We start from the raw sequence: 16193 nt of genomic DNA, 5'->3' as shown, positions 1-16193 counted from the left end.
TAAAATAATATCGAAGATATTATAATAAAACATAAAAACATATGAGATGGGAGATTAGAGAAGATGAAAAAAAGAACATAAGAGATGCGAGATTGAGAAGAAATGTGCGATAAAAATATAATTAAGAGAGAAAATAGTAACATAAAAGATGAAAAAGAAAGAACATAAGAGATGACTTATTAGAGTAGAATAGGCGAAACCTACATGGAAAAGAAGACGAGAAGAATGTGTGATACTACTATGAGAGATTTAAGAAGGTTGAAATTGAAACCCTAAGCGTGAGTAAGAGAAAATCGTTTGTAATTGTAAGGTTAAGGCATACTAGGTTTGATGTTTTGGTTGGATGTGGGATAAGTAAAATTTGGGTTGTAACATAATGCAGTTTGGTTTGGTTTAGTTCGGTTTGCAAAATACAAACCGCAAACCAAACCAAACCGTGCGGTTTTATTAAAAAATGACCCAAACGAATCCGAACCAAATGCGGTTTTTTGCGGTTTCGGTTTGGTTTGGTTTGGTTTGCGGTTTTCTATTGGGTTGGTTTGGTTTTGAACACCCCTAGAGTTGATTGAGTTGGAGGCAAAGTTTCACTCAAATTGATTTTGAAAATATGCGCACCAAGCTTCTCCAATCGATTGCCTTAAATCTTCAATTGATTAGGCTTATGTACATATATTGCATTAATCACCACCATTAATATACGCCATCAACAATCATTCTGGATCACATACTTTAAACTTAAAACCTATAGTATACTCGAGAGTATATTATTTGCTTTGCCCAATAGGTTTTTGTTTGATTGTAGTATTTTGTATTTTTGGAACAACTTAAATATGTTCGATACATTTTGACAATTGTATGACTCTTTTCATAATTGTGTACTCCACAAGTTTCAAAATGATTGTCATTTTAACAAATAAAATTTGTTTCGAAATGACTGTCGTTCTCACTTTTTAATGTATAAATGATTGTTATTTGTTTAAAATTATGTTCATTAGTTATTACTTTTTACACTACTTCCGACCCATTAATATGATTAATTTAGTAACATTGTCCATTAATATGATTAATTTAGTAACATTGTAATGTCTTATGACAAAATTATTATATTTCTTAATCCGTATTGAAAAACCTTAAACCATAGTCATTTTAAAATAAAAAAAGTAGTCCTATGTGTGAATCAATTAAGCGTATGTATTTTTCTTCTAATTCATGAACAAAAAGGACCTGTTGACCAAAAAAAAATATTTACACCATAATGGAGTATATAGGGTATCTCTAAATAATTTTTAAAAATAAATTTTTTATTTTTATCATTTATAAACGGGTTTGAAAAGTTATATTACCAAATGAATTTCTTTTTCAAACACATTTTAAAAACAATTTTATAAAATATATTTTAAAAAATAAAAAGCAAAAGAGATTCAAACAATGTGAAAGGAGTCGGGATGCGGGAAGATAAAATGAATCCCGCCACAACACGCCAGTTGCCACTGCCTAGCGGGACCGAGTGAGTGAGAATTCTGCACCACAATGAAGTCTCTGAGGTCTGAAGTCCACTCATTGTACACCAAACTCAAACAATCAATTATTCTATCTATGCTTGCGTGTTTCCATTCTTTTTCGTTTTCATTTCCTCCATGAATGAAGAACTTTGTAAAGAGGAAGTTACTGATAATAACCGTTCTTCCCGTAGTTTTCCAGTCATTTTTTGAGGCCAAGGAATTCATACAAGATGGATTCAAACTCTGAAGGTGAAGTTTATTTCATATCCATATCATATTTTTTCAATTGGATGATAACCCTAGGTTTCACTATCATAATCTAATAATTTACCCATAACATTCCTTTATTAGAGTATACCTCTATAAATATGTAATAAATAGTCCTTAAATTATTCTCAAATCTGTTGATGGTAGAGTTTAGTTTCAATACTAACTGTGTTGTGTATATGAATTAAATCCTCTATTATATTCAATCTTCAAAGACCAAATAGGAAAGAGTGATAATAATTTTGACAATAAATTGAAGCTTCACTCTATTATTATTATTATTATTATTATTATTATTATTATTATTATTATTATTATTATTACTATTTGATTTGGTGAAATGAGACGCATTTTCATTTCAGAAACATCAGACACATTGCTCTCATCATGGTGGTCTTTGCTCTTGCAACCATTTCGAACTGTGTTGGGTCGTTTTTCCTTTTCCAATTTTGGCCAGCGAGGTTCTCCTTCTTCCAGTACTTCTATTGATTCCAATTTTGGCCAGCGAGGTTCTCCTTCTTCCAGTACTTCTATTGATTCCAATTTTGGCCAGCGAGGTTCTCCTTCTTCCAGTACTTCTATTGATTCCAATTGTGTCCATACCTATAGATATGACGTGTTTATCAGTTTCAGAGGTGCTGACACCCGCAACACTTTTGTTGATCATCTTTATGCTCATATAACAAGAATGGGTATGTTCGCCTTCATGGATGATAAAAGGCTCGAGAAAGGAGAATCCCTTTCCCCCCAACTTCTTCAAGCAATTCAAAATTCTAGGATTTCTATTGTTGTCTTCTCTGAAAGATATGCCGACTCTATGTGGTGTTTGGAAGAGATGGCTACTATTGCTGAATGCCGTATAGAACTCAATCAAAAAGTATTTCCTGTTTTTTATGATGTCGATCCATCTCTTGTACGAAAACAGACCGGGGTGTATCAGAGATACTTTGATTTATACATGAAGAAATTCAAACATGATCCAAACAAGGTTGTGAGATGGATGAATGCTATGAAAGATTTAGCTAACTTAGTCGGCTGGGATGTCAGGAACAAGTAAGTGTTATTCCCTTTGTTGCTACTTGTTTTACATTTTCTACTTCAATTCCCTTTCTTATTCCTTGTTTAAGATCTACACAAATATTTAAGAATTGCAAAAAATTGGCTAATAGACACAATAGTTTTATTAAATTAACTCTATTTACCACTACTACAACAATAGGCAAGCTTTATATCACTAAATGGGATAAGCTACATGAATAAATGAAGTCATAATATTATGTTATATATCATATTTCTATTCAACCCATTAATCACTATATATCTTTGTTAATACAAGCTTTTAAAGTTTTTCTTTGTCCTTCTCTATTTTTAATAATTTGTTTAGTCTTCATCTAATCTTCTCTCTTTACTACAAAATCCATTGATCCTCATGTCCGCTTCACTTATTTTATTATCGTGTTGGTTTGTTACTGCCCAAACACTTCATCCAATACAACATTGTTGGTCTTACATTTGCCTCAGTTTTTTTTTCTTTAGATGTACTTTTGCATCGCATAAAACATCTGAGATCCTTTCACCATTTCAACCATCTCGCTTGAATTCAATAATTTACATCACCTTTTATTTCTTCGTCATTTTTTACTATGGGCCCTAGATATTTAAACTGAGTAACCGGTGGTATGCCATATTTTCCAACCTTCACCTCAAGTTAGAAGTGCTTCGCTTTTTGCTAAAATTGTTTTTCATATATTTTGTCTTGCTTCTTCTCAGGGGAAACCACACGCTTATAAGGCCTGTCTCCAACCTCCCATTTAATTCCTTTTTCGACTCTTCGAGTAGGACTATATTATTTACAAAAAGCATGCATCTCAGCGCTTTCTCTGGGATGTGCTTCATGAGTCCAAAACAAATAAAAAGATAAGGCCTTTGAGTTAATCCTCAGTGTAGACTTATTGCATTGGAAAATCTTGTGTGTCTTCATGTTACTCGAAGCTCTTTCATACATATTCTTGATAGCTCAAATAAGACAATCCTAACCCCTTTTTTTCCAGAACTTTTCACAAACTCTCGCTACACCCTCTATCATACGCCTTCTCCAAATCAATGAAAACTAAATGCAAGTCTTTTGATCTATCTGATATCTCTCCATCGCATGTCGTAGTATGTAGATCACTTCTATAGTCGATCTTCTAGGCATAAAACCAAATTGATTATCCGTAGTTTGAATCTCTTTTCTTCGTCTCACTCAATCACTCTTTCATGTGATTTTATTGTATGACTCATAAGTTTATTGTATGCCGCACAAATTTGATGAAAACTGTTATCCCTGTTTTCTACGGCGTTGATCTGTTTCATGTTTGTAAGTATATTGGGGTTTTCAAAGATGCTTATTATTTACACGCTAAGAAATTCAAATATGACCTAAGCACCAATGCTGATCGATGGCAAAGAGCTCTGCTTGAGTTGGACAATTTGGTTGGATTTGATGTTAGAGATAAGTAAAATATAAAACACTTTTCTCTAAAAATTGTTTGTACATTCTTTATGAAGATAAGTATGTGATGCTTGTGCTACTCCAGCAACTAACTAGTCATCTACCTAGCACCTACACTTATTACTGAAGACGTCTCCATGCATTTAGTTAAATTCAATCATTTTTATTTTGTCTAATTATTAACAATATCTAATAAGCATGGTTTTAAATAGTTATTGCAATGATGGTTGTAGTCGCATCGCGATCCTTGATATTGTGGAGAAATGTGGCCTATGCAGCCTCAATAACAGCATCGATTTCAGGCATTTATTTAAATCACAACGTCTGATGTTTGTGTCGCTGCTTCATAGCATGTCATCATGTCAACTTTCATAGTCCAACTTCTACTCTTTTACCCTCACTAAGTTTTTGTTTTTGTTTTTTGTTTTTGTTTTTCCTCTTTCAGGCGAGAGTCTAAAGAGATTGAAAACATTGTTCAAGCATTGATAAAAACTTTGAATCATAAATTCTCAGGGTTTACCAGTGATCTTGTTGGGATGGAACCTCGCATAGAAGAATTAGAAAAGCTTCTAAAATTGAACTCAAAGGATGATGACTTCCGAGTTCTGGGAATTTGGGGGATGAGTGGAGTAGGAAAGACAACTCATGCTACTCTTTTGTACGACAGAGTCTCCTACCAGTTTGGTGCTCGTTGTTTTATTAATAACACAAGCAAACTTTATATGGATGGTGGTATTGTTGCTGTACAAAGACAAATTCTTCGACAAGCTCTAGACGAAAGAAATCTTGACTCATACGATACTTGTGAAATTTTTGGGATTATGATAAATAGGCTTCATAGTTGCACTAAGGTCCTTCTAGTTCTTGACAACATTGATCAATTAGAGCAATTGCAGGAATTAGGTATAAATCCTAAATTACTTGGGAGTGGCAGTAGAATAATCATAACCACAAGGGATGAGCATATTCTAAGAGTGTATGGGGCTGATAAAATTCACAAAGTTCCATTGTTGAATAGTAGTGATGCTTCTGAACTTTTTCTTAGAAAGGCCTTCAAAGGTGAAGTCCAAAGCAGTAATTGTGTTGAGTTGATTCCAGAGATACTAAAATATGCTCAAAATCTTCCATTAGCAATTAAAGTAGTGGGCTCTTTCTTGTGTACTCGAGATGCGACTCAGTGGAGAGATGCTTTGGATAGATTGAAGAACAATCCAGACAATAAAATTATGGACGTGCTCCAGATGAGTGTTGATGGACTACAACATGAGGAGAAGGAAATATTTCTGCACATTGCTTGTTTTTTTAAAGGGGAGAGGGAAGATTATGTAAAGCGAGTTCTAGATGCATGTGGATTATACCCTCACATAGGAATTCAAAGAATCATTGAAAAGTCACTCATTACCATTAAAAACCAAGAGATTCATATGCATGATATGTTGCAAGAACTTGGGAAAAAAATTGTTCGGCATAGCTATCTTGAAGACCCTGAATCGTGGAGTAGATTATGGCGATGCAATGATTTCTATCATGTCATGGAGAGAAAAACGGTAACAACTTATGTTTTAAAATCTAAAGGGTGCCATTTATGCCTTTTGAGTGAATTTAACTTGTGGGGGGTCATGTGGGGAACTGATAATAATCATTGATTATTTCATAGAGCATTTTGAATCTCCTCCCTCCGTTTTAAAATAAATGCCGTTCTAGTAAATACAATTTGTTTTAAAATGAATATCATTCTCATTTTTAAAATATAAAAATCATTGTTATTTTTCTACTTATGTCATTTAATTATTAGTGTGTACACAATTATTAGTGTGTACACATCTTCAACATGTTAATAAGCTTAACTTAATAATAGTGTAGGTTCTTTTGACAACTTATTACATTCCTCCGAACAAAAACTTTAAACAGACATTAATTTTAAAATGGAGGATTATATTTTAAGTTGCTTTGTTCCCTAAGGATACACCAATTTCAGCTTCAATTCATATAATTCTATTTTCTTTTAGATAATATATATATATATATATATATATATATATATATATATATATATATATATATATATATAACCTCTTTTTTTTTATTATAAGTTGTTTTTTACTTAATTTCTTAATACTTTTCACACGTATTAAGAAATTAAGTAAAAAACGGAGGGAGTATATCACAACAATCAATAAATTCTAACAATTTTTATGTCATTATTTTCCTTTTTGTAGAGTACATTTAATAATTCATTATTTTACTTTATCTTTTTAATTTTTGCAAATATATAACTAAGAATATATAGGTAATACAATGTATTAGAATTTGATCTAACTCATCCTTACTAAATGCGCCGCAATTAAGGCGACTAGGGACAGACCGTAATTAAGACAAAAATTACAACAAACACCACGTTTGGGCCTCAATGAGCCCAAAGCGTGGACGATGTGGGAAGCCCAACAACGGACCTAGGGTAGGCTTTGATACATATTAGAAGGATTAGGCCTAACTCATTCATACAAAATCGGCTTGAAAGATGAAGATTGTCTCCACTTATAAACACAACACATGCCATATATCTTAGTAATGTGGGACTAAATCCACCCTTTTAAAGCTAACAGAATGAAGATGTTAGGAGCTGCAATGAAGGAAAACCAAAGTGCCGCAATTAACGGGACTACGGGCGGACCGCAATTAAGATGGAAATTCCAACATAATGATTTTTTTATTTAAGCACACTTTGATTCCATGATTTTCTTATATCTTTAAAACCTTGGACATTGTAATATTGGGATTGTTGGAAAATATATTATTTCCGATTTTATTATTGTCTTTAATACTACCTTTATTTTTCTTTATTCTCAATTAAGGATAAAATAAATTGTAATTATTGTATTTTCACTATATAAACCAGCTAAGGCTGATGAATAAAATATAACAGCTTTTACCAATTTTTTCTAATATGGTATCAGAGCACTGGGTATTTTTTGACCCAATTCACATACTCTATTAACCTCCTATGGCGAATGACAACAACATGTGGTCTCCCCTATCACAAGCCTACACTGGATCCAACCATGGCGACCAACCACAATCTGATTCGGACGGTGGCCGTCGAAACGGCGGTGGCCGCGGAAACGGTGTACATGAGGAACCGTCGGTGGTCATAAACAGTGGCAGTAATGACGGCAACAATGGAAACAGGAACAACATTGTTTTTGGTGACGGTGATTCCAACATAGGCGGTAATGATCGAGAGGGTTCCTCATACTCCCTCAAGGTCAATATCCCTAAAATGAATGAGAATAACTACAATGAATGGGCTCAAACCGTTCGATTGGTATTGGATAGCAAAGGAAAAATTGATTTCTTAACAGGAGCAGTAGCTGAACTGGCAACAAGAGACCCTCGTTACAAACAATGGAAGTCGGAAAACTCCTTGATTATTGCGTGGCTGGTAAGCTCTATGGAAACTGGAATAGGTAAGCCTTACATGTTTTTATCTTCTGCAAAGGATGTTTGGGAAGCTGTTAAGGAAACATACTCTGATATTCAAAACTCCTCTCAAATTTTTGGTTTAAAATCAAAGTTATGGCATGCAAAACAAGGTGACAGGAGTGTAACTGCTTATTACAATGAACTGTTAACACTGTGGCAAGAGTTAGATCTCTGTTATGATGACAAGTGGAGGTGTACAGAAGACAGTGTTTTGTTTCTCAAGAGGCAAGAAAATGATCGTGTATTCATGTTTCTCGCTGGGCTCAATAAAGACCTTGATGAGGTAAGAGGTAGAGTTTTAGGAAAAGTACCATTGCCAACTCTTCGTGAAATTTTTGCAGAAATAAGAAGGGAAGAGGCACGACAAGGAATTATGATGGGTAAGACACAACGAAATTCTGAATCTGAAGGCTCAGCTCTGGCTACTAGAAACCTTGACGAGGGAAGAAGGTCAGACAAAATTCCTTGGTGTGATCACTGCAAGCGCGAATGGCATACACGTGAAACTTGTTGGAAGCTCAAAGGCAAACCTCCTAACTGGAAGAAGAAAAGTGGTCGTGCATTTCAGGCTAGTAATTCTGATCAAGGGCAGCAATCTCTTCCGTCTCAGTTCCCATTCACTACGGTGCAACTAGACAGACTGTACAAACTGCTTGAGTCTCCAACCCCTTCTTGCTCTATAGCAACAAAAGGTAATTCTGCATTTCTTAGTGTCAGTCCCAGTCATACTTGGATAGTAGATTCAGGAGCCTCCGATCACATGACAGGTGAATCTACTTTGTTCTCTTCATATAGTCCATGTGCAGGTAATCAAAAAATAAAAATTGCAGATGGCTCTTTTTCAGCCATTGCAGGTAAAGGGTCAGTTGTGTTGTCTCAAATGTTAACTCTTAAAAATGTCCTTCATGTTCCAAATTTATCTTGTAATTTAATATCCGTGAGTAAATTAGCCCAAGATATAAATTGTCAAACTAATTTTTTCCGATCTCACTGTGTCTTTCAGGATTTGAACTCGGGGAAGATGATTGGCAGTGCTAAGGAGAGTGGAGGACTCTACTACCTTGAAATTGGATCTGCATCACAACTACCTTCAAAAACAATAAGTTCCTGCTTTGAGTCTTTTTCCGTTTTGAATAATAAAGATGACAACATTATGATATGGCATTTAAGATTAGGTCATCCTAGTTTTCGTTACTTAAAACACTTGTTTCCTAAGATATTTCACAATAAAAACTTTTCTTCGTTTAAATGTGAAGCATGTGAATTTGCAAAGCATCATCGTTCCCAGTTTTCAATACAACCTTATAAACCATCAAAGTCTTTTTCTATTATACACAGTGATGTTTGGGGCCCTAACCGTACAAGTACACTCTCTCTCAAAAAATGTTTTATCACATTTATAGACGACCATACAAGAGTATGTTGGGTGTACTTGTTAAAGGGAAAATCAGATGTTTGTCAGGCTGTAAAGAATTTTGTTTTAATGGTGCAGAACCAATTTCAAACAAATATCCAAATCTTTAGAAGTGATAATGGCAAAGAATATTTTAACACTATCCTGGGTGATTTTTTTCTAAAAAATGGGATTGTTCATCAAAGTTCATGTCCTAATACTCCTCAACAAAATGGAGTGGCCGAAAGGAAAAATAGACATTTACTAGAGGTTGCTAGAGCTCTACTTTTTTCAAATAAAGTACCAAATTATTTGTGGGGCGAAGCTGTTTTAACAACTACGTATTTAATTAACAGAATGCCCTCCAAAATTCTCAATTTTCAAACCCCTATTAACGTCTTCAAAGAATGTTTTCCTAGTACTCGTGTTTTAACTGATTTGACTTTAAAAATCTTTGGTTGCACAGCCTTTGTTCATGAACATAAAAATGTTGGAAAACTTGAGCCACGTGCTATAAAATGTGTCTTTGTTGGATACTCCCCAACCCAAAAAGGATATAAATGTTTTGATCCAAAAAATAAGAAAATGTTTGTCACTATGGATGTTACATTCTTTGAAAATAAACCTTTTTTTGATGACACTCATCTTCAAAGGGGGGAGATAAACGAAGACTCGTTTCAAATTGAGGACATGAGTTTTTAAATAACTTATCTTTACCAATATCACAAAATTCTAAGTTTTTTACACCTGCACCAACAGAAAATGGCCGCGATTCTTTATCTGATCCTACTCCTGTCATGAGTAAGGAACCTTGTGAATCCGAGCCTACATTTTCTCTTGTAGAAAATAATGAGAATCCTGAAAACGATGATAATGATGATCTAATTGAAATGCCACAAAATAATGAGTCACTTCAACAAAACAAATTTGAATTAGGAAACGGGACTTGTAAAGGAAAGGTTTTTGTGAAAAAGCACCATAAAGGAAAGGACAAGTCCACATCTCAACACTGCCAGGAATCTGAACCGGGGAATGATCAATTTCCTAACAAAAGAAAAGGTAAGTCTATCTCTGTTTCTGAGAGTCGTATTTTGTATCCTGATATAGATGATCCTGTTGCCATTAGAAAACCTGTCAGATCTTGCACTAAACATCCCATGTCCAATTTTATATTATATTCAAATTTGTCTTCATCTATGTCTGCCTTCACTTCAAAATTGTCTAGTGTAGAAATTCCAAAAAGTGTACAGGTTGCTCTAGAAATTCCAAAGTGGAGGGAAGCTGTACTTGAGGAGATGAAAGCTCTAGAAAAGAACAAAACTTGGAGTGTTACGCCACTACCAGATAGCAAGAAGACAGTTGGATGCAAATGGGTGTTTACTGTGAAGTATAATTCAGATGGGTCAATTGAAAGGTACAAGGCTCGCTTGGTGGCTAAAGGCTTTACTCAGACCTATGGTATAGATTACTCAGAGACATTTGCTCCTGTTGCAAAATTGAACACTGTCAGAATTCTTTTGTCTCTTGCTGCTAACCTGGATTGGCCTTTGCACCAGTTAGATGTTAAGAATGCCTTTCTTAATGGCGATCTTGAAGAAGAAATATATATGGACATTCCTCCTGGCTTTGAAAACAAATTTGGATCAAATGTGTGCAAACTAAATAAGTCTTTGTATGGATTAAAGCAGTCCCCTAGAGCTTGGTTTGAAAAATTCACTCAGTCCATGAAAAAACAAGGGTACATCCAAGGACAGGCTGACCACACCTTGTTCACAAAATTCTCCCACGATGGAAAAGTTGATGTCCTGATTGTTTATGTTGATGATATTGTCCTTACTGGAGACGATACAGTGGAAATGGCAAGAGTAAAAGAGAAATTGGCAGTAGACTTTGAAATCAAGGATCTGGGATTCATGAGATATTTTCTAGGTATGGAGGTTGCTCGATCAAAAAATGGTATTGTGGTTTCACAGCAGAAATACATTATAGACTTGTTGAAAGAAACGGGAATGAGTGGATGTCGTCCTGCAGATACCCCTATGGATCCGAATGCTAAACTTTGGGGAGAAGGTAATGTTTCTGTTGATACTGGGAGATATCAGAGATTGGTTGGGAAATTGATTTATTTGTCACACACCCGACCTGATATTGCTTTCTCAGTTAGTGTAGTGAGTCAGTTTATGCATTCTCCTTTCGAGGAACATCTTGAGGCAGTATATAGGATACTAAGATATTTGAAGGGAAATCCTGGAAAAGGATTATTTTTTAAGAAGACTAGTGAAAAAAATGTGTCTATCTTCACCGATGCCGACCTGATATTGCTTTCTCAGTTAGTGTAGTGAGTCAGTTTATGCATTCTCCTTTCGAGGAACATCTTGAGGCAGTATATAGGATACTAAGATATTTGAAGGGAAATCCTGGAAAAGGATTATTTTTTAAGAAGACTAGTGAAAAAAATGTGTCTATCTTCACCGATGCCGATTGGGCAGGTTCAGTCACAGATAGAAGATCAACATCTGGATATTGTACCTATGTTTGGGGTAATCTTGTGACATGGAGGAGCAAGAAACAAGGAGTTGTAGCAAGGAGTAGTGCAGAGGCCGAGTTTAGAGCTATGTCTCAAGGTATTTGTGAAGGATTATGGATCCTTAGAGTCCTAGAAGAACTTAAGATGAAAATTGAGCTTCCATTGAAATTGTACTCTGACAGTAAAGCTGCTATTAGCATAGCTCATAATCCAGTTCAACATGACAGAACCAAGCATATCGAGATTGATCGACACTTCATAAAGGAGAAGTTAGATGCGGGAATCATATGTCTACCTTTCGTGACTTCAAGTCAACAAACTGCGGATATCTTGACCAAAAGCTTGGCAAGGCCTACTTTTGAGTATTTGATAGACAAGTTGGGCATGATAGATAATGCACCAACTTGAGGGGGGTGTTGGAAAATATATTATTTCCGATTTTATTATTGTCTTTAATACTACCTTTATTTTTCTTTATTCTCAATTAAGGATAAAATAAATTGTAATTATTGTATTTTCACTATATAAACCAGCTAAGGCTGATGAATAAAATATAACAGCTTTTACCAATTTTTTCTAATAGGGATATATAGCTAGTATAATGTTTTTAACATGGTTAGTTCCCGTAATTTTAGTTTTTTCTTTATTTCCATGTTATGCTTATTCTGTTTTTTTCCCAGGGAGCAAACAATAATGTTAAAGCTATAGTTCTGGATCAAAAGCAAAATTTCTCCAAATGCATGGCTGAAGGATTTTCAAATATGACCAACCTTGTACTTCTCATGTTGTATCATAACAACTTTTCAGGCAATTTGGACTTTCTTTCAAACAACTTGCGATATCTTTTGTGGCATGGATACCCTTTTACTTCTTTGCCGCCACGTTTTGAGCCAGATTGTCTTGTGGAATTAAATATGCCTGATAGTAGCATTCAACGACTGTGGGAAGGTTGCAAGGTACTCTAGTTACTTTTAAAGGAGGGATCAAGTTACTTTTAAATTTGACCATTTTAATTGTTGATTATTGTCATATTATATTAAAGTTCAAACACAAAAAGTTTCATATAAATTAAAAATTTGTAGCCACTAAGTCTTGCAGTTGACATCTAGTTTTTTTTGTAATGAAGTTTTTAATACATTCATTTAAAATTACTTGATACGGTACCTGTTAGGCTCTTTTATGCTAAGACTAGGAAAACTATAAAAATTATGATTCTAAAATCTAAGAAAGAGGAAGAAAAGAAATTAACTAACAAAATAAAAAATATATATTTTTCTTCATTCATTTAATTATATTTGCAAAAGAAAACACTGAAGTTGATATAATATTCCATATATCAGACAATAACTTAAGCTCCAGAGATTAGGTAACTCTTATTACTAATTACGTAACGTTTTTTTTTTATAAAAAGTTTGCACTTAATTTTGAAATCACACCACAACAGGTTTTAATAAAGTTTTAGTGAAACGTTTTTACTGGTGGTTGCTAATTCTCTTTCAGGAACTACCTAATTTGAAAAGGATGGATTTGAGCAACTCCAAGTATCTTATAGAGACTCCAAAGATTTTTAGGACCCCAAAAATTGAGCGGCTAGATTTTACAGGATGCACAAACTTAATGCAGGTCCATCCATCAATTGGACATCTTACTGAACTTGTTTTCTTAAGTTTGCAAAACTGCAGCAGTTTGGTTGACCTTGATTTTGGTATTGCATCAAGATTAAGTTCTTTGAGAGTTCTACGTCTTTGTGGTTGTACAAAACTTGAAAAGACGCCAAGTTTTACCGGCGCATCAAACCTTGAGTACCTTGATATGGATGAATGTACAACTTTATCCAAAGTTCATGAATCCATTGGGGATATGACAAACCTTAAATTCTTGAGTTTGAGAAACTGCACAAATCTGGTTGAAATGCCCGATAGCATCAATAGGATGACATCCCTTGTAACTCTAGATTTTTGCGGTTGCTTGAGTCTTACAATTCTACCCCTGAAATGGACTCCTGCTTATCATATGAGATCTTTGATTTTTCTAGATTTAAGCTTTTGCAATCTTCATGAAGTACCTGATACTATTGGAACGTTAAAGACGTTGGAAAGACTAAACCTACAAGGAAACAAATTTCGTTCACTACCTGATGTTTTTTACATTCTTCCCAACATAGCATATGTAAACTTATCTCATTGCCATGAGCTTGAAACTATTGAATTCCAACCTTTAATTAGTGCTTCTTTTGGAGGAATGTATTTTAATGGAGGAAGATATTTTGACATAGCAGCAGGATTGGGTGATCATAGATCTGGATTATATATATTTGACTGCCCCAAGATCATGAAGATGAGCATAAACCTAACGTTGGGATATAGATGGTTTCGAAAACTGCATGAGGTGTGTATGTTGTTTATCCTCCCCAAATTCTCTAGCTTTGATATATTAATTCATTATTCTTTTTTTCTTATGATATAACATGTGCAATCAGGAAGGCCTATAATGCAACATGTTTGAATTAACTTGTTGCATTTCCTTAGAAAGGAGAAGTTATTCCATAATGCTTTCATGTTCTGGTACTTATATATTCTTGACTATCTTTAGTCGACTAATTATTATCTGCAAGCTGCAAGCTGCAAGCTGCAAGCTATTTAATGCTTTTCATGGCTAATAATCATATGCCATTTCCTTGCACTCTCTAACTCTAATATACTTGCGATGTTTTTCTTCTGGTACCAGAATCCCCAAAACTTTCGGTGTGGCTTTGACATCGTTATTCCTTGGGATTGGAAAAATATTGATCATCCGTCAAGTGGCTGTATTCTAAAATGGTTCAATCACCAATTCGATGGCGGTTCAATAATAAGGATAGTGGATTTTGATGAGTTTTACAAGAATTTTGGCTTTGCCTTCTGTGTGTCGTTTGAGGTAAAAAATTGTCCTGCGAATTCTGGATCTCCACAGGATTCATTTTCTTCAGCACTCCCACATCCTTTTTATCTTTCTTTTGAAAGTGAACACACAGAGGAATGCTTCGATATGCCTCTCAGTTTGGAACTGCACAAAATTGATGGCTCCAAACATCTTTGGCTAATCTATATCTCTGAAGAGCACTGCCATTTCTTAAAAACTGGAGCCCATATCACATTTAAAGCCTGCCCAGGTTTGTTAATAAAGAAGTGGGGATTACGCTTTGTAATCAAGGATTTAATTGGATCATATCCTGACCCTAGCTTCTGGGAACACTTTCTGGACACTGATGCGCCCTCATCGGACACTGATGCGCCCCAACTTTTCATAGATTATGTACAAAAAACCAGCATGAAGTCTGGAACTAAAATCCAACTTCCTTACAATTGGTTGGTTACTGAACAGGAAGAAGTTGAGAAGTCTAGAGCCAAGTCAAAAGATACCGATCTTTCTAATCTGGGCCTTTAGATATGCCAACTACAGCCAAAACACACAACACATTCCATGAGCCTTGAGGTAATTATCTTACCTAAGCAGTGACCTATTGTTAAGTAATAAATCATTACCATTGCTAATTAGTAATTAATTTTATAACTAATAATATGTATTATTAGTATAGCACATCCATCTCTTGCATTACAAGTTTATCCAATCATTTCTCTTTAATTAATATTTTGAGACTTTTTTCAATAATTTGGTTAATTGTCCAGTGAATATGCCTGATATTTGAGGTTAAGGTTTTATCATGAACCTTATCAGGTGAATGAAGACATGATAGGTACTGTTATTCTATGTTTGTGGAGGATGAATGTTTTTTATCAGTTGCAACTTGGAAATTTCTTCAACTTTGAAAGTCTCGTGTTGGACAAATTCCGAATGTGATGGTATAAGTTTTCGATAGACCTTTACACGAAATGTGTATAAAAGGAAAGGGATTGAAATTGCTCATTAGACAGTTTAGCGGGCAGTTATGTATTTCCTTAGCAGTTAAGTTTTATTGTGTTTCTGTTTGTATGTAATTTGCTTCACTTTCTTTTAGCTGTAATTGTGATTGTAACTCTGCTTTGAAAATTCTTGTCCAGAGTAATGTTGGTTGTTGAATATAAATTCAGAAAACCGACCGATAATTCCTTTGTTTTGGCCAGTTATATCAGTTTCTTTCAAATAAGATGTTGGTGAAGCAATTTGAGAGGCTACTCAAGTTTAATCGTACGATAATAAGAAATGCATGGGGCAACTGAGAGGGAATAAATCAATTTCTGGAGTTATGTTTTATCTTTCTCGGAATTGAGATGATTCATTCATATTTCAATACTTGTAATTGGTTTCTGGTTTTGTTTTCTCTGTTTATCAATAACCTTTTTGCTTTTGGTCTTTTTTTTTTTTTTTTGCATGCTGCTTTTTTAGTATGGGCCACATTTCTTTCTATTAGACTCACATATTGAACTGTGTTAGTTGTTTCACATCTACTTACCGTTATTTCTATATACTATTATTTATTTTATAAGTCGATTTTGCAAAAGTAAATAATTTGACATACAAAAATTTAATATATACGGAAACAATTAG

At 34.4% G+C, this 16193-nt stretch overlaps 1 protein-coding gene across 4 annotated transcripts; it reads left to right on the top strand.

Moving 5' to 3' along the window:
- The first annotated feature begins 1415 nt into the window (after window positions 1-1415).
- Window positions 1416-15994, top strand: LOC127086521 (disease resistance protein RPV1). Of its 4 annotated transcripts, none has more exons than XM_051027298.1 (7): window positions 1416-1751; window positions 2132-2822; window positions 4709-5810; window positions 12347-12622; window positions 13167-14054; window positions 14394-15140; window positions 15770-15994. In XM_051027298.1, exons 1-6 carry the CDS (start codon window positions 1733-1735, stop codon window positions 15090-15092), a joined length of 3675 nt encoding a protein of 1224 aa, XP_050883255.1. In that variant the 5' UTR covers window positions 1416-1732; the 3' UTR covers window positions 15093-15140; window positions 15770-15994. The 4 variants fall into 4 exon arrangements, with proteins under 4 accessions (XP_050883255.1, XP_050883253.1, XP_050883254.1 ...); XM_051027296.1 differs by lacking the exon at window positions 15770-15994 and adding an exon at window positions 15384-15751; XM_051027297.1 differs by lacking the exon at window positions 15770-15994 and adding an exon at window positions 15362-15751.
- The last annotated feature ends 199 nt before the right edge of the window (window positions 15995-16193 follow it).

Source organism: Lathyrus oleraceus, chromosome 5 (assembly GCF_024323335.1).
Source record: "Lathyrus oleraceus cultivar Zhongwan6 chromosome 5, CAAS_Psat_ZW6_1.0, whole genome shotgun sequence".
NCBI lineage: Eukaryota > Viridiplantae > Streptophyta > Magnoliopsida > Fabales > Fabaceae > Lathyrus > Lathyrus oleraceus.
Note: the sequence above shows the minus strand (reverse complement) of the source record. Positions and strands in the feature narration are given on the sequence as shown.